Source organism: Daktulosphaira vitifoliae, unplaced genomic scaffold (genome assembly GCF_025091365.1).
Source record: "Daktulosphaira vitifoliae isolate Bord-2020 unplaced genomic scaffold, ASM2509136v1 Scaffold_1, whole genome shotgun sequence".
Classification (NCBI taxonomy): Eukaryota; Metazoa; Arthropoda; class Insecta; order Hemiptera; family Phylloxeridae; genus Daktulosphaira; species Daktulosphaira vitifoliae.
In genome coordinates this window covers 2,377,835-2,392,094 of record NW_026099572.1, presented here as the reverse complement: position 1 = coordinate 2,392,094, position 14,260 = coordinate 2,377,835, and the positions used below count along the sequence as shown (strand labels likewise).

Sequence of the window (14,260 nt, the reverse complement as noted above, 5' to 3'; positions counted from 1 at the left end):
CTATTAAATTAAAAACTCAAACATTTTATTAAATTAAAAATATGTGTTACCATTTAAAAAAACAAAGTTGACCCCCCTCCAAGGCATAAGGGATGAACTTAAAAAGTATTACATAGTTAATAATTCAAGAATAATGTGTAACTAAAGATAATAATAAAAAAAATTTTTTAAATTATTATTATTCTATAAGTAATTGAGTGGGTTATGATAAAAAAATCACCCTGTATAGCAACATGTTACAAAAAAATTTGGAATATTATAGACTGGTTGTAGCATACACAAATAGAGTTAAAAAATAAAAAAATTGCAAAGTAAAATTATTTACTTTTGTATTTGAATACTTTTACCATATCAAATCTAATTCCATAAAAAATACTTTATGAATATTAGAAATGAATGATTTTAATTGTTTCTATGGAAAAAGCTGGTTAAGCTACTTTTTATTTGAATAAGGAATTTTTTAAGGGCAGTATCTTCAACTAATTGTTATCATTTGGCGTATCGTTGAAAAATGTAGGTCAAGTTAGAGCAGAGAAAATAAATGATAGTCACAAAAANTTAGAGCAGAGAAAATAAATGATAGTCACAAAAAAATATTTTTTCAGTTTTGCATCGAAGATAAAACTTAAAATATAGTAAAATAATTTTAATATGAATAAAAAATTTCTTCTCGCGAGTGGCGACTACAGTAATGGAATCCTTGAGCTTTATTAAAGTTATTGAATCTAAATGAGATAAAATTCAAAAGAGTTGAAAATTTATTCTAACATAAAAAGCATCAAGAAAAAAATGCAAAAAAATTCCTTGCTATAGGCGGGTTGGAAACTTGTACCACAAGTACGTCAAATACAAGTTTTACCAACTCGGCAACCGTACGAAAAAATTGGCTTAAATAGCTAGTTCAAATTTCAAAGTTATTTTTCTCGACTAAAAAGAAGCAAACAAATTTAAATAAATTTAACTTTCTATGTGTGGCGGTCGAATGTTCTAGAATGTTCGGCCGCCTCTAGAAGATTCGTCGTTCTACATAAGCGTGTGGCAGTCGAATGTTCTAGAGAGTTCCGCCGCCGCCTCTAGAAGATTCCTCGGACTATTTAAGGGCAAGATTGTCGCTCCAGTCAATCAATCGATCAGTCAATCACTTACGCATTCTGTCTTAAACGCGCTTCATCTCTCGCTGTTATTTGTTAGTTCGTTGTAATATAGTATAGTTGTTATTAAATCGTAAAAGTGTTTATTACTTCTATATATTACACCTCACTACATATGCTATATCAATTTTATTTATATAATATTTATCCAAATCAGTGTACTCCCCTTGTCATGTATTTTTAAATAAACTAAAATACAAAACCCAGAATTTTAACACAAAAATAGCATATTTTTGAATACGGTAGACATTTTTACCATGACGACAAATCCAGAGGTCAAATTTTTGTTTTCAAATTAAAATATTTTACATAAGCTTTAATTTAAGGTATATATAAAAGTGTCAGTCTTCCGAAACATTTTCAATAGTTAAGTTGATAAAGTTATTTTTTTGTAAAAAAGGTACCATTTTGAAACCATTCCTGTGAGCTTGTAAAGGGTTAAATGTACTCAAAAATATATAAAATGATATATAAACACCTAAGGTATCTATAAAAAAAAAATATATTGATTTAGTCATTCTTAAAAATATTATGGCAATTTTAAGTAAAAAAAAATTTTAAATGTCGAAAATTAGCGGTTTTTAAATTTGTTATTTTTTGGGGGGTTTCCACCGTTTACGGGGATCGAGGGAATTTTTTTCAATTTTTTAAGGGTAATGTCTTCGACTAGATACGATTTGTGATCTTTTGACATATTTTTCATCAAAATAGATCCATCGAGAGCTGAGTTTTCACAGACCAAAAAAAAAAAAAAAACATGATTACAAAATTAATACCTTCTCGGCTTCGCATTGAAGCTAAAAATAATATGTATTAAATTTCATTAAAATCGAGTGACGTTTGAGTGCCGCAAGAGGGTTTCAAACAAAAATATTTCATAGAAATATTGTTAAGAATACAATGTTTTATTAGTTTTATTTTGCGTCATTCAAATAAACAAATACTAATGCGTGTATTGTTTTTTTTTGTAATATAGAACAAAGATTACAAAATAATTCGATTAAATTTAAATTAAGCATTTTTACATTATAAAGGATAAAAAGTAAATTTTTAAAAATTACTCCACCTGATATTATATTTTAGATTACCAAAAATGTACATAATACACTACACTTAAAAAAAAAGATTTAATGAAATTAGAGTTTTGAATAGGTGCTTTAATAGCTGATGGTGGATCAAAATACACATTTATGTACAAACTTAATTAAAAATTTCATATATTACTTAATGCTGTTTAATTTTTTGATGTTAAAGTAAATATTCTCGAGAAATACATAAATTTTTAAGTCGTATTGCTTGGCCATCTGAGTATGATGAAGTATTAAAGTTCACCACCTCGAAACAGTATTGTTAATTCCTTATAATCGTCTCTTGGATGATTAAACTCGAGATGATTCTTAGCAGAATTTATCTTTGTGAGAATCGTTCAATGATTTTATAACGAGATTACAAATTATACACCAAATCAAAAACCAAATGTTACCCTAAACTTGTTTGAATCTTTTAAATATTTAAAAAGTTGGATTAAATAAGCTTTAAGAAGTATAAGTATTTTTAAATTAATTTGCACATAAAATTTTGCTTTGATGCACATTCAACTATTAAGCACCTATTCAAGACTTCAATTTTATTATTACGCAATAGCTAAGGCATATCTCTAGTTTCAGTTAAAAAGTTTTGTTACCATTTAAGATATTTGTTACCTGAGGTTTAATTGTTTTCTTTATTTAATGAAACTGTATCAGTTGAAACAAAAATAAAAATGGTAAAAGCTTTTAGAAACATAAAATCATCATCAAATATAGTTTAAAACTTTAAGTGTTCAATTGTTTCTCCAAATTATCCTCATGGTTTTGAAAATAAAAATAATGATTGAACAGTGAGAATTCGTATTAAATTTTTAACCGCTTTTCTATTACTATAGAATTTTTAAATGTAAAACATCCCAATGGGCAAATAACGAAAGTTATCAAAAAGCGTTGTCGGTAGTAAAATTTATATTTGTTACAAATGAATGAGCCGTTAATTTAATAAAAGATTATAACGAATGTTGAATGTCTAAATAAGTTTAACAGAATAGAGTAAATCTATTTTATTATAAATTTGTAATTATTTTATAACTATTTTTTTAGTTTAATATATTTATATACTATATTATGAAATCTCAAAAATAATTTCATGTGGTGTAATTTTTATAAATGTATTTTTTATCCTTAGTAATGTAAAACTACTTAATTTAAATTAAATTTATTTTACCTTGTGATCTTTGTTCTATATTTGTAAAAAACAAAATTCTTCGCTCATTAATACTCAAATATTTGAATTACGTTTGATAGAAAAATTAAAATGCACAATATAACTAATAAAAATTTAATTATAAACAATTTCATATTAATTTTTTTTTCTGAATGTTGAATAGTTCGTCTGCAATATTTAAATAAATGATAAAATTGTTCCAAAGGGTAATATAAAAATATGTTTTTTTTTAATTTTATAGCTAAGTAATGAGCTAAATATTATTCTAATAAAGTCTATTAAAAAACAAAAATAATAACTAAGTATTAGAGAAACGGTTATTTTCTAATAAAATTTTTCACGGCAAACATACAGTTTTATAAATAAAGTTCTATAATTTTTTTAAAAATAGCATAGTTTGTATGATAAGAGACAATAATCGAAAAACCACTCTTTCAGTCAAATTTTCAACCCTCTTGCGGCACGTAGTAACGCAATTTGCACAAATAATTTTTTCATTTGAAATAAATACAGGTAGTAATGTTGTTGATAGTATGAATTGATTTTTTTCCAAAAATAATTAACATCTTAAATCTATTTTATTCTAACATATTAAGTGGGAATATATACAAATTTTAATAACTTCCAGAAAATTTTGTTTAAAAAATGAGAAAACTCGAGTGTATATATGATAATTAAATACAAAGGAAACTTTTTATAAAAACTCAAAAATTTAACTTTATAAAATAACTTTTTTTTTTTTACATTAAATAAAATCTTTTATTAATACTTACAATTTGTATTCTAGTTAAATATTTTTTCCACCATAAAAATTTTTGTATTTGAGGCCCTAATGCAGATAAAAAGTAATAACTATACATAATAACATGGACTGTTGCATTTAAAATACCACATAATAGCAACTGTTCTCCTGTAAAAAAAATAATAATAATACATTAAACAAAAAAATATATACAATGTGTTCTGTAAGTAAAAAACCGAGTCAGTCGTTACAAATAATGAGAACAATAGTGACCCGTTTCTTTACTTATTAAACATTCTATATATATAAAGCTTCTAAAATTAAACTCTCGAGATAAACTTAATCTTATACGCTATTTTTTTTTTTGTAGTGGGGATGGTGAAAAGCCTACACACTCCTGAGCAAAATAATTGAACCTCGGTATCGAAATTTGTTTGTAATCGACCCTATCCGACCCGAATTTAGAGGGTCTTCAAAAAGTAAGGAAACGAGGCAAAAACTCTACATATGTAAAAATTTAAGTCCGCTCCAGTCCAGTCTAAATAAAACATAATTAATCAAACTCCGATCAGAACTGATCCATTCAAATAAATTAACTGTTTATGTATTTTTTTTTATAATTCACACGAATGCACAGGTCCAATATCAATGTTTAATCTTGGCCGATCTGACTAGCCCGACATAAGACATTAAATTAATATTAAAGCCCCATCCTATTTTTAAACCAGGCTAAATGAAGTATTGCATCTACACACTTAAGAACTATGTTGTTTTGAATAAGTTTTAATCGTTATTCATTTTATATAGTATTAAAAAAAAATGTAAAAAGGGTCAATGTCAATGGTTTTATGATTACTATTCTTTTAAGAACATTTGACTTTTAAAATTGGGGAATTTCACAAATTTATATAGTACTTACTAAACAATAAAATAGTAATAATTTAGCACATCTTTTCTCAAACTCAAAAAAATAATTACTTAAAAACATTATTTTGGATTACTTCATTATTAGCAATAAAAAAAAAAAAAGTTTTTACTGTATAATTGGAAAATAATCACTTTTATTTAATATAGTGAAATCCGAAATTATTTGTAGTCGAATAATGTAACTAAAAATGTGAATTCTATAATAAATTAACATTACTACTGTAATAATTATGCTTTGATTAAAAACAAAATTTTTAGTTATAATGGAAATTATTTTTCATTTACCCTAAAATAAATTTGAATTCAATCAGAAAAATTACAATATATTACACGAATGACATAACAAAAAAAAAAATCACTACTTTTATACCACCAATATTTTATTGGTTGTGTTTCTGGATTCTTTGGAAAACATTAAATTGAATATATATATATATATTAGCTGATTGCAGGCGGGTATTAAATATTAATTAAATAAATTAGACATCAAACCGTATAAATGAACAAAAAAAATATTATATAATATAAAATAGATAATATGTCAATGTATCATTGTGTGCATTTACAGTATTGTCGATAATATAAAATGTATTTTTTTTTAAATATCCTTTATTTGAAAATCAACAATATAAAATTTAAAAACACGAAAATATATTCACGTTTGCATACACGACGTACGTCATAAGTGAAATGTTTTACGTAATAGCTGACAAATCTCACGATACTGTTCTTTTAAAAGTAAAAAAAGTATTCCAGTCGAAAATTACTAGCCAAATAAATAGCGATTTACATGTCAGTTGTATATTTTTACAAGTCTGATAAGTGACGTATGATAATATTTCGGTTTGTCAATTGAAAATTTTAATTTATGGTTATAGATAGAACTCCTACAACGACGATAAAAAATTTACTGTTATTTTCTTATTCATTCTACATACATAATATCTTCATCGATGTCCCTAGCTAAGTTACATAAGACAATACATGCTTGAAATATATTGCAGATTATTTCTTGTCCAAGTCTAATGTAATGACTAGGGTATTAATCAAATTGCTATCATATTTCAGTATATTTTACAAGTCATTATGTTAATGAAACGAAAAAAGAATTTTTTAATAATAGTTTCCAGGGTTTTTTTAACTTGTCATTTGTTATAAATTATTTGTCATTTTGTATATTATATGGAACACAAATTTATCAAATGAATGAAATTTACAAGTTTACTTATGGTCAAATCGACTTGTTTTTTTTTATGAAACAGACCCTAGATAAGATAAACTTAGTTTTATTGTTTTTGCTTATGAGTGTAACAGTGGACGGACTGATGTAAAAGACCGCATAATGTGCTAATTTACCATACATTAATAATACACTCTTTAAGGGCGGAGTCAATATTTTAATAAAACATCAATAATATAAAATGTAATATACATATTATTTTAAAGATAGTAAAAAATATGATACTAAATAGCATATTATCAAACCTTTTATAAATTTGAGGTATGCCCAACATGTGATTACCATGTTACAATGATGATAAATATGCAGAAATGATACTTGTGATTGTTTCTTCCGCAGAACAAAAAACACCTGAACAAATTTTATTAAATTAAAAATATACACATAGATTGATTTTTTATTTACTATTAGATTTTTCTTAAAATAATGTGAATTTTTTTCTCGATTTTTTTGACATCAATTATCTCTTGATTTATAATTGCTTATATAGTTAAAAAATTATAACAATTTATATGCTTAATAGAGAGAAGTCGCAACATATGAATGCTTAATAATACAAATAACATAACCCTACCTTGATCATAATCTCTAAATTAAACTTTTAATAACTTCCAAAGTACTGGTTAGAAAATATAAAAAAGTTGTATATTAACTTCTTGGGAAACGTGTATAAAAATTTAAAGGCTTAATGTGAAGCTTTTCAGAAAATAGTTTTTCGTTAATTATGAATAAATACACTAAACTACTATGAATTTTCAACAGAGTCAAAAATATACTTATCTAGATTAATTTTTCGCACTGATTTCAAATCTCCAATTAGATTTTTACTATCACTTCTAATTTTTGATATTATTAATTATTTAAAACGAAGTATGAACATATAAAAAATATTGGTTAAAATGAAATTCATAATGAAAACACATAAGCGGACTTAAAGGTAAAACTAGGCACAAAATATTTCTGAATATCAGTATATTATAGAATACTGTAGGATATGACTATATGGAATATAGTTCTGAATATTTAAATTGTAACATCTATTAAAACGCCAAGAGTTACATAGAAATAATTGCTGTAATTTTTATTCACATTATCTATTACAATTATCATGCAAAAAAATAGTAATTTTAACGAAATTTAAAGCTTTTCTCATAAATTTACTTTGAATAGTAAATATATAAAAATTCCTGATCACCTACTTATCTAAAAAATATAATTTTTTATTTCTCATAAAATTGTCTATTTAATGATATAACTTCAAAACTTGCAAGGTGAGCTAAAATAGTTCACAAAAGTTAAACATTTTTAAATTATAAACATTCATAAATGTCAATTTTAAAGGACCAAAAAATAGGTAAAACTTGACATTTTTTATCAAAATTTTGCTCAGATTATTTTTATTATATTAAAAATTTAAATCATTTTCAGTTCCGCGATAGCCTTCGTTCGATACGCATGTGCGTATAGTGCGGTCTAAGTTATTGTCTTATCGTACAACGTGTGTTTTCGTTTATTATTGCTAAACCGGTTATCAAAATGTGACTTGTCTATGTAAGCACTCTACTTACTCTTCACTTTCAACTAAAGTCTCGTGCACAGCAACAAACGTAAAATATCGAACGGTAATTGTCATCTAACTGTAATATTAGCAGCCCAAGTGCATACGGTCTTATCGGCGGCCGCCTCGGCGGTCTTCTTATTATTAATAATAATACATTACGTTATCGCATCCCACCGTCGTCTTCATTTATTTTATTGCAATCGCATTGTGATTGTTACTTCATTTATTTAGTAATTTAATTATAATAATTACATTCTAGTTAAAATGACTAGCAGAAATAACATCAACAACAATAAGAATAATAATAAAGATATTAGTATAACAAATAACACCGTATCCCCGTTAACAATTAGTAAAAATAAAACCTTCAACTCATCACTAGACACAAGTAATAATCAATCAGAAGCAGGATGGACTGTACAAAGATCTAAAAGAAATCTCTCTAGTTCTACTAATTCAGAACCAAACTCTCCACGTGTACAACCTCCCAAAACAAGAAAAAAAATATTCACTTCAGCAAATCGTTATGAAGCCCTCGCTTCAAACGAAGACCAACAGTCCAAACTGTTAAATGATCAATTCGATTTTCCGCTCAATGTTTCTACTAAAAACATTACTATTGACATGCAGACAGAGTGTACTAATAATCCACCAATTAAACCCCCTCCTCCGATTTTTGTAAGAGGTGTCGAGGATTTTCCAGAACTATGCACAGTACACCCAGAGAAAAACCTCGATCTATATAATAAATTCATTGTTCAATTTGATAAATATATCATTACTATTGAATCAATGATATATTTATCAATATGATATTTTTTTTCCTTGTCTTGAACAATAATTATTTATAAGAATAGTTATTTTATTCGTATTAATAAAACATTATCATAAACCCTTGATAAAATTTCTCTTTCAATTTTGATTGAGGTTTTTCTTTGGGTGTACTTATAGAATTAATCGGTGTTGAAAACTTTGTCTGCAAATCATCTGCAGACAGATTAAAAATTCAAACTAGCACTCCAGATGCATATAGGTCACTGATACGGTATTTAAAGGAAGAAAAAGCCGAGTACCACACCTATCAGCTTCAACAAGATAAGCCCGTCCGCGTCGTATTTGCAACCTACATCCATCAACGCCAACTAGTCTTATAAAATCTGAATTAGAATTTCATAATTTTGAAGTTAGAAATATTACCAAGATAATAATTGCGACAAGAATGTCGTGGAGGTGAGTATAGTACTCACCCCCAAGACATTCTGTTATAATTGCTGACTTCAATAACTATTTTTGCACCTTTGGTAACAATTTTATAGTTGGAGGCGACTTTAACGCCAAACATCAAAGTTGGGGATGTCGCACAAATAACCCACGTGGTCTTGTACTACGTGATGTCGTATGTACAAAAAAACTTAAAATACTTGCCCCCCCAGGTCCTACTTACTGGCCAACTTCTGCTCAAAAAAACCCAGATATACTTGACATATTTGTTTCTAAAATCCCATCTAACTTATTTCACTCTACTGATAATATCTTAGACTTAAACTCGGACCACTCTTCTGTTATATTAACACTTAACGATTATCCATTAACTTGTCCGGAACCTCCCAAACTTTTCAATGCCACAACTGATCGTTACAAATTTCATGACCTTGTTGATCAAAAAATAAAACTTAATATTAAACTAAAATCCACGGATGATATAGACTTAGCAGTAAATAGCATCACAAATATAATTCAATTAGCGGCATGGTCAACNATATAATTCAATCAGCGGCATGGTCATCCATCTCTAAAGTAAATCATTCCTATTCATATCATCCCTCTTTGCCGAGTCATATACGTGCACTTATAGTGGAAAAAAGGAGAGCAAGAGCCCTGTACCAACGACAACGTCTCCCATCTCTTAAACAAAATTACAATAGATTAGCTTACTCTCTCAAGAAAATTTTATCTAAAAATAAAGATCTTTCATTTGAAAATTACTTGAATAACCTCTCGACCAAAGATGGAAGTCTCTGGAAGGCAACAAAACAAACTCTCCAATATAAAGCCACATCGCCCCCAATAAAAAACCCAGATGGTAGTCTTGCTTCTACTGATGCTGAAAAAGCAGAACTATTCAAAAATCATCTTCAGGAAATATTCCTACCTAACCCTGAAACATCCTCAACAGTTACTACAAACACAGTACAAATGTATCTTGACTCTCCTCTCCCTATATCTCTACCAGTAAAACACTTCACGCCCAGTGAAGTAAAATATACAATACAAAAATACTCACTTAGGAAATCCCCAGGATTTGACTTAATTACAGCCGAAGTCACCAGATGCTTACCAAAACGTGCAATTATCCTTCTTACGCACATTTTCAACGCTACCCTAAGGCTCTCATACTTTCCTCTCCTATGGAAATTCTCTAAAATCATTTTAATCCCTAAACCAAACAAACCACCTGACTCCGTAAATTCTTACAGACCGATCAGCTTACTACCGTTTTTTGCCAAAATACTGGAAAGGCTTTTGCTTAAGCGTATCCTTCCGATCATGTTCGATAAAAAAATTATACCTGACTATCAATTTGGTTTTCGTGCTCAACACTCGACTATTCACCAAGTCCATAGAGTTGTTGACGCCGCCTCTTTTGCCCTCGAAAAAAAACTTTACTGCACCTGTGCATTCCTTGACGTATCCCAGGCCTTCGACAGAGTATGGCACGAAGGTCTGCTATACAAATTAAAGCAATTCCTACACCCAACATATTACATAATACTGAAATCATATCTCACAGACCGCTACTTTCAGGTTCATTATGGCTCTTCAGACTCTAATATAGCAGGAATTGCGGCAGGTGTTCCGCAAGGCGGAATACTCTCCCCAATTCTTTACAATAATTATACATCAGACCACACCCAACACTTTAGTAGCAGACTATGCGGATGATAAAGTCATAATATCATCCAGTTCAGATCCTATTATAGCCTCCAAAAACCTACAAAATCATCTCTCACTTATGGAAGATTGGTACAAAAAGTGGCGATTTAAAATAAACCAAGCCAAATCAGTACATACTACATTCACACTTAAATTAGCACCATGTCCAGAGATATCAATTTTTGGCACTCGGATTCCCTCATCCCCAAACGTTAAATACCTCGGGCTAACTATTGATCACCGCATTACTTGGGTTCAACACATCAAAGCCAAAACATCACAATTAAACTCCCGTTTACAAATACTCAAAACCCTAATCGTCAACAACAAACACTTAAACCTAAATATTAAACTACTCCTTTACAAATCTCTCCTAAAGCCAATCTGGACGTACGGTTTACAGCTATGGGGCAACGCAAAAATTTCTAACCTAAATAAAATTTAACGGTTCCAAAATAAAATACTAATAAAAATTACCAATTTTCCACCATATGTGTCAAATCACTCTCTGCATAAAGATCTACGTATGAAAACAATTCAAGAAGAGGCAAAAAATTATTATAAACGTTTCCATCTACGCCTTAGCTTTCATCCAAATGAGCTCATAAAAAATCTATCTTCATTAACCATCCCTGGTAACCCTCCTCGCCGCCTTAAGCGTAAATGGTGCAGAGACCTACTCAATCCATAAAAAAAAAAAATATAAATATGCGTATAAGGACAAAACAAAATAATTAAAAGACGAAAGTGTCATAGGTGGGTGGCTTCTTCATTCAATATTTCATTCTTGTTTATCTTAGCTAATACTCTTATTGTGCCGCTTGTGTATAGATTGTGTATATATTAATGAGGGAAAAAAAAAATCATTTTTTATATTTTTATACTCGTTTTTACTAATTAGTAATAAAATACCCAGCACAGGGGGGTCGCGGTACAGTGGTGATGTGGCATAGTTGAAGCAAGTATAATGATATCTGATACAGACACAAAAAAAAACACATCATAGTAAAACTAATACCTTCTCAGCTTCGCATCGAAGCTAAAAAGTGATAGAAAAAATCGAATTGCATATTTTAAATCAGCACCAATTTTTGGTTTAGCTAAGTATATTTTCGTCGAATCCGTCACAACATTTTATAAAATGAATTACTTACGGTATCAGTGAGATCCATTAACTTTGATATGAAAAAATACCAGGATCCTTTATTAAGCTAAAAACAAATTAAAAATAACTTCTATTAGAACAAATAATTTGTTAAAAATAACATATTAATTAACTTTGAATTAAACAAACGGTACATATAAATCAATTTTAATAGTGATGAAATTACAATAAAATACTAAGCGATCCGTTTATCAAACCCAATCAATTACATACAAAATAAAAATAATTTCAAGAATATTTTTTTTTTTAGTTGCATACTCGTATACATACAGAGTATTTAAAAAGTAAAGAAACGGTTCATTTGTTACAAACTATGAGAACGATAGAATTTCATTTACATATTTACTGAACACAGTATATGTAATTCCCAAAATGAACGAAAAAGAAACTCATTTTTTTAGAAACTATTGAGAATTTCAAATTTTATTAAAGAGAAAAAATATCAAGTTCAAAAAACTCTACAATAAAATGTAGTCAAACCATTATTTTTTTCGTTCCTTCAAGGATAGAAACCCTTATTTATAATTTTATAATATGATAAAAAAAAAATTACAAACAATGTTGTTCTTATAATTTTTTTTATCCGATTAACCGTTCGTCCGTTACAGCTTGTTAAAGTTAAGTGATTTTAGGCCAAATTTCTCTTGTCATTTTACTGTATTAAATACAGAAGTCATTATTTTTAGTTTCTGTTGTATAAACCAAATTTTATTAATCAAGTTATGACAGGTAAATTAGCTATAAAAATGTACAACACTCTAAATGAGTGATAACAATAATAGATTCAAACCGGGTTTTCGGTGTATTATTAATAGCTACGTCTATGGTTTTGTAAGACTAAAGGATCTAACAAAAATACCGGTTGCACTGCCACCGATACTATGAAACGTAATAAATGACAATATTTTTTCTGGAAATCAAAATCTTTAAACAATTATAAAACTTAAACGGTTATTCGGATAAAAAAATGATAAGAAGAAAATTGTTTGTAATTTTTTTTCTATCATATTATCAAATCAAAAATAGTGGTTCCCTTTTAAAAAAATTATAAATAAACATTTTTATTTCTGTAGGGATAAAAAAAATTCATTTAACTTCATATTATTGTAGATTTTTATAATCTTAATAATATTTCTTTTTACAACAATTTTAAATTTTCAATAGTATCTGAGAAAATTAGTGTCTTACCAGATTTCGATCACTCTGTATATATATAAGCAAGTGGTTCATGTACAAAAATTTATCTTTAGACCATCATCCAGTCTAAATTATTATCAAAAATGATATAAAAAAACCCAGCACAGGGGGGTCGCGGCACAGTGGTGACGTGGCATAGTTGGATCAAGTATAATGATATCTGACAGTGATTAAAATCACTATAAAAAATAAACGCTTCGATGCAAATCTTTAGATAGTGTTTAATTTTAAAAAATTGGTGTTTTATTCCAAAAGCTACTTGATCTGCTGGTTTCTTATTAATATCTCGATTAAGATAAAGTATGTCGAATGAAAAAGGGTTTATTAAAAAATATTATTTCTCATAAAAAAATTGTGTGGATCCATAAACTTTTCAATAGGTTATAGCATTATAAAGTTAAATATAGTNTTTTTAAAAAGTTATAGCACTTTAAAGTAAAAAATGTAAATTATAAAATCGAGAATTTTCACACGAAAATAGCATTCGGTAGCTATTTTCGCCGTGAAGACAAGTCCAGAGGTCAAATTTTTTTTTTTTCATATTAAAGTATATTACATTAGCTTTAATTTAAGGTATATATAAAATTGTCAGACCTTCTGGAACATTTTCAAAAGTTATGTTGAAAAAGTAAATTTGTTGTGAAAAAGTTGTCATTTTAAATCCCCCCCTGTGGGCAGGTTAAGTGTCAGATTTACAAAAAAAATATACCAAATAATAAGTAAAGACATCAAGCATCTATAAAAAAAAATTAAATTGATATATTAATTTTTGAAAAAGTTACGGCAGTTTTCAGTAAAAAAATGTTTAAATATTTCGAATATTAGCGATTTTTTAATTTATATTTTTTTTAAATTATATTGATATGTTCATTTTTGAAAAAGTTAGAGCATTATTAAGTTAAAAATAAAAAAAAAAATTATATTACAGGAATCGTAATTTTTTATTAACTTTGATGTCAACTTTCACCACGAAGACAAGTCCAGAGGTCAAATTTTTTTTTTTCAAATTAAAGTATATTACATTAGCTTTAATTTAAGATATATATAAAAGTGTCAGACCTTCCGGAACATTTTCAAAAGTTAAGTT

The 14,260-nt window shown here is 27.7% G+C and overlaps 1 protein-coding gene and 1 long non-coding RNA gene across 2 annotated transcripts in view; one reads left to right on the top strand and one right to left on the bottom strand.

Annotated features, from left to right (window-relative positions):
- LOC126893783 (elongation of very long chain fatty acids protein AAEL008004-like) overlaps window positions 1-14,260 on the bottom strand; it is a 29,245-nt gene that overhangs the window by 1,807 nt on the left and 13,178 nt on the right. Inside the window, exons 5-7 of the mRNA XM_050664281.1 lie at window positions 11,966-12,022; window positions 6,562-6,667; window positions 4,181-4,317 (exon numbers count right to left, since the gene is read on the bottom strand). Coding sequence (XP_050520238.1) covers window positions 4,181-4,317; window positions 6,562-6,667; window positions 11,966-12,022 — 300 coding nt within the window. The remainder of the gene's footprint in view (window positions 1-4,180; window positions 4,318-6,561; window positions 6,668-11,965; window positions 12,023-14,260) is intronic.
- Window positions 1-14,260, top strand: part of LOC126893823 (uncharacterized) — a 138,307-nt gene that overhangs the window by 122,937 nt on the left and 1,110 nt on the right. The window lies entirely within an intron of this gene.